The sequence below is a fragment of the Vicia villosa genome, linkage group LG2 (assembly GCF_029867415.1).
Source record: "Vicia villosa cultivar HV-30 ecotype Madison, WI linkage group LG2, Vvil1.0, whole genome shotgun sequence".
In the NCBI taxonomy this organism is placed as follows: domain Eukaryota; kingdom Viridiplantae; phylum Streptophyta; class Magnoliopsida; order Fabales; family Fabaceae; genus Vicia; species Vicia villosa.
Genome location: NC_081181.1, coordinates 177,446,341 through 177,448,074, shown reverse-complemented (window position 1 = coordinate 177,448,074; position 1,734 = coordinate 177,446,341). Strand labels below are relative to the sequence as shown.

At 28.2% G+C, this 1,734-nt stretch overlaps 1 protein-coding gene across 1 annotated transcript; it reads left to right on the top strand.

The window, feature by feature from the left end:
• The first annotated feature begins 217 nt into the window (after nucleotides 1–217).
• On the top strand, nucleotides 218–529 carry LOC131647523 (VQ motif-containing protein 10-like). The gene has a single exon (XM_058917415.1). The coding sequence runs from the start codon at nucleotides 218–220 to the stop codon at nucleotides 527–529; it is 312 nt and encodes a 103-aa protein (XP_058773398.1).
• Nucleotides 530–1,734: the final 1,205 nt, after the last annotated feature.

The window sequence follows — 1,734 nt, the reverse complement described above, 5'->3', positions numbered from 1 at the left end:
CACATATAACAAAGTAACGGTCAGCTTATGTCATCTAATAATTCTACCTTTCTCATTCGTCAACTGTTCCCCACATGGCCATATTCATCCTATAAATATATAATCCACAACACATGCAAATTAACAAAATATACGTCAATAACCATAGAAAAAAAAGTAGAAGAAAAAAGGCCTCAAAAAGTGAAGTATTGTTATTATCTGAAAAGAGAAATATTGAATGGCGAGTGGTGGTTGCAGCAATAAGAAGAAGGCAGTGAAGATAGTGATAATCACTACAGAGTATGTGGAAACTGATGCCATGAGTTTTAAGTCTGTTGTGCAGAAGCTAACTGGTAAGTGTTCTTCAGATGATGAAGCTACAGAAGCTCAAAACGTTAACAATCAAAGTGGGTTTGATGTGGCTGCTAGTGAAAATGGTGATGTTGGAAGAAGCTCCTTTTATATGAATGATTTGTTGTTGAAGGAATATTACATGTTGCATAGAGAGTTGCTGCCAAACGAGCACTTTTTGTTTCAGTCACAAATTTAATTAAATAATACATGTATGTTTTTAAAATATGTTATGTTTCTATTCTTGTTTGTATTTTTAAATACAAAGATGTTGTTTTGTTGTTTAATGTGGTTTTTGGTTAATGAGTAAATTGATTTTACTTATGATGTGTTCTTTCTTTTCTTTAAGTCACTACTAGAAAATTCGCTTTTAGTGACCGAATTAATGACAAAAAAATTTTGGTCACTGTAGTGACCGAATTAGCCACCGAAATATGATATTCATGAGCCAATTTTAATAGGTCACTAAATTGGTCACTAAAATACATCAGCCACCGATTTAGAGATCAAAATTTAGTGACCGAAATTTCAGTCACTGTAGTGACCAAATTAGCCACCAAAATTTGATATCATGAGCAAATTTTAAGAGGTCACTAAATCGGTCACAAAAAATATTTTTTATGCAATTTAATTTATATATATAAATTAGAGACCGAAATTTCGGTCACTAATATTTTTTGTTTTGTTTTTTTATTTTTAATCCTCTTTATTGTATTATTATTTCCTTTCCATTTTTTTAAAGATTTTAATTCTCTTTAAATTTTTAATTTTTAATGAAATTTTCATATTTTTTATTGTTTTAACATATAATATATTTGTAAAAAACTATATGTATATATTTTAAATATAAAATATAACAATAGATGTAAAGTGTTGTGTTTAATATATTTTGATTTTATTTTATGAAAAAGAACCTTAAAAATCGGTCACTAAATTCGTCTTAGCGACTAGCACTTTTTCAACCAAAAAATAATGGTCACTAAATCGGTCGCTAAACGTTTTAGTGACCAATTTTTAAGAATTTTCGGTCTCTAATTCGGTCACTAAAATTCTCTAGTAGTGAGTCTTTGACGTAATTTCTGCTTCATCTCTCTTAAAATCATTTAAGTAAAATAAACCTTTTTCTAAGTTTTTAAAAATATTTTTATCACAATTTACCTCCTCAAGTCACTTGATTAACACCAACAACTATATTTCCAATGGCCCATTGATCGAAAAATATAATATTCAAGACCTTTATAAAAAGAAAATTTTCAAATGTTGAAGAACAATTGATTTTGACACAAGGCTTTACGCAAGAAACTTTATAACATTATGAATTATTTTGTGCTTTAAGAATTATACATACACAAGTGCTTTGATAAAAAAAATCTTAGGAAAGTTATTCTTCAATTGTATTTCAAG

Coding starts and splice junctions, on each gene's coding strand:
- LOC131647523 (XM_058917415.1), top strand. CDS start 218: ATGGCGAGTGGTGGTTGCAGCAATAAGAAGAAGGCAGTGAAGATAGTG.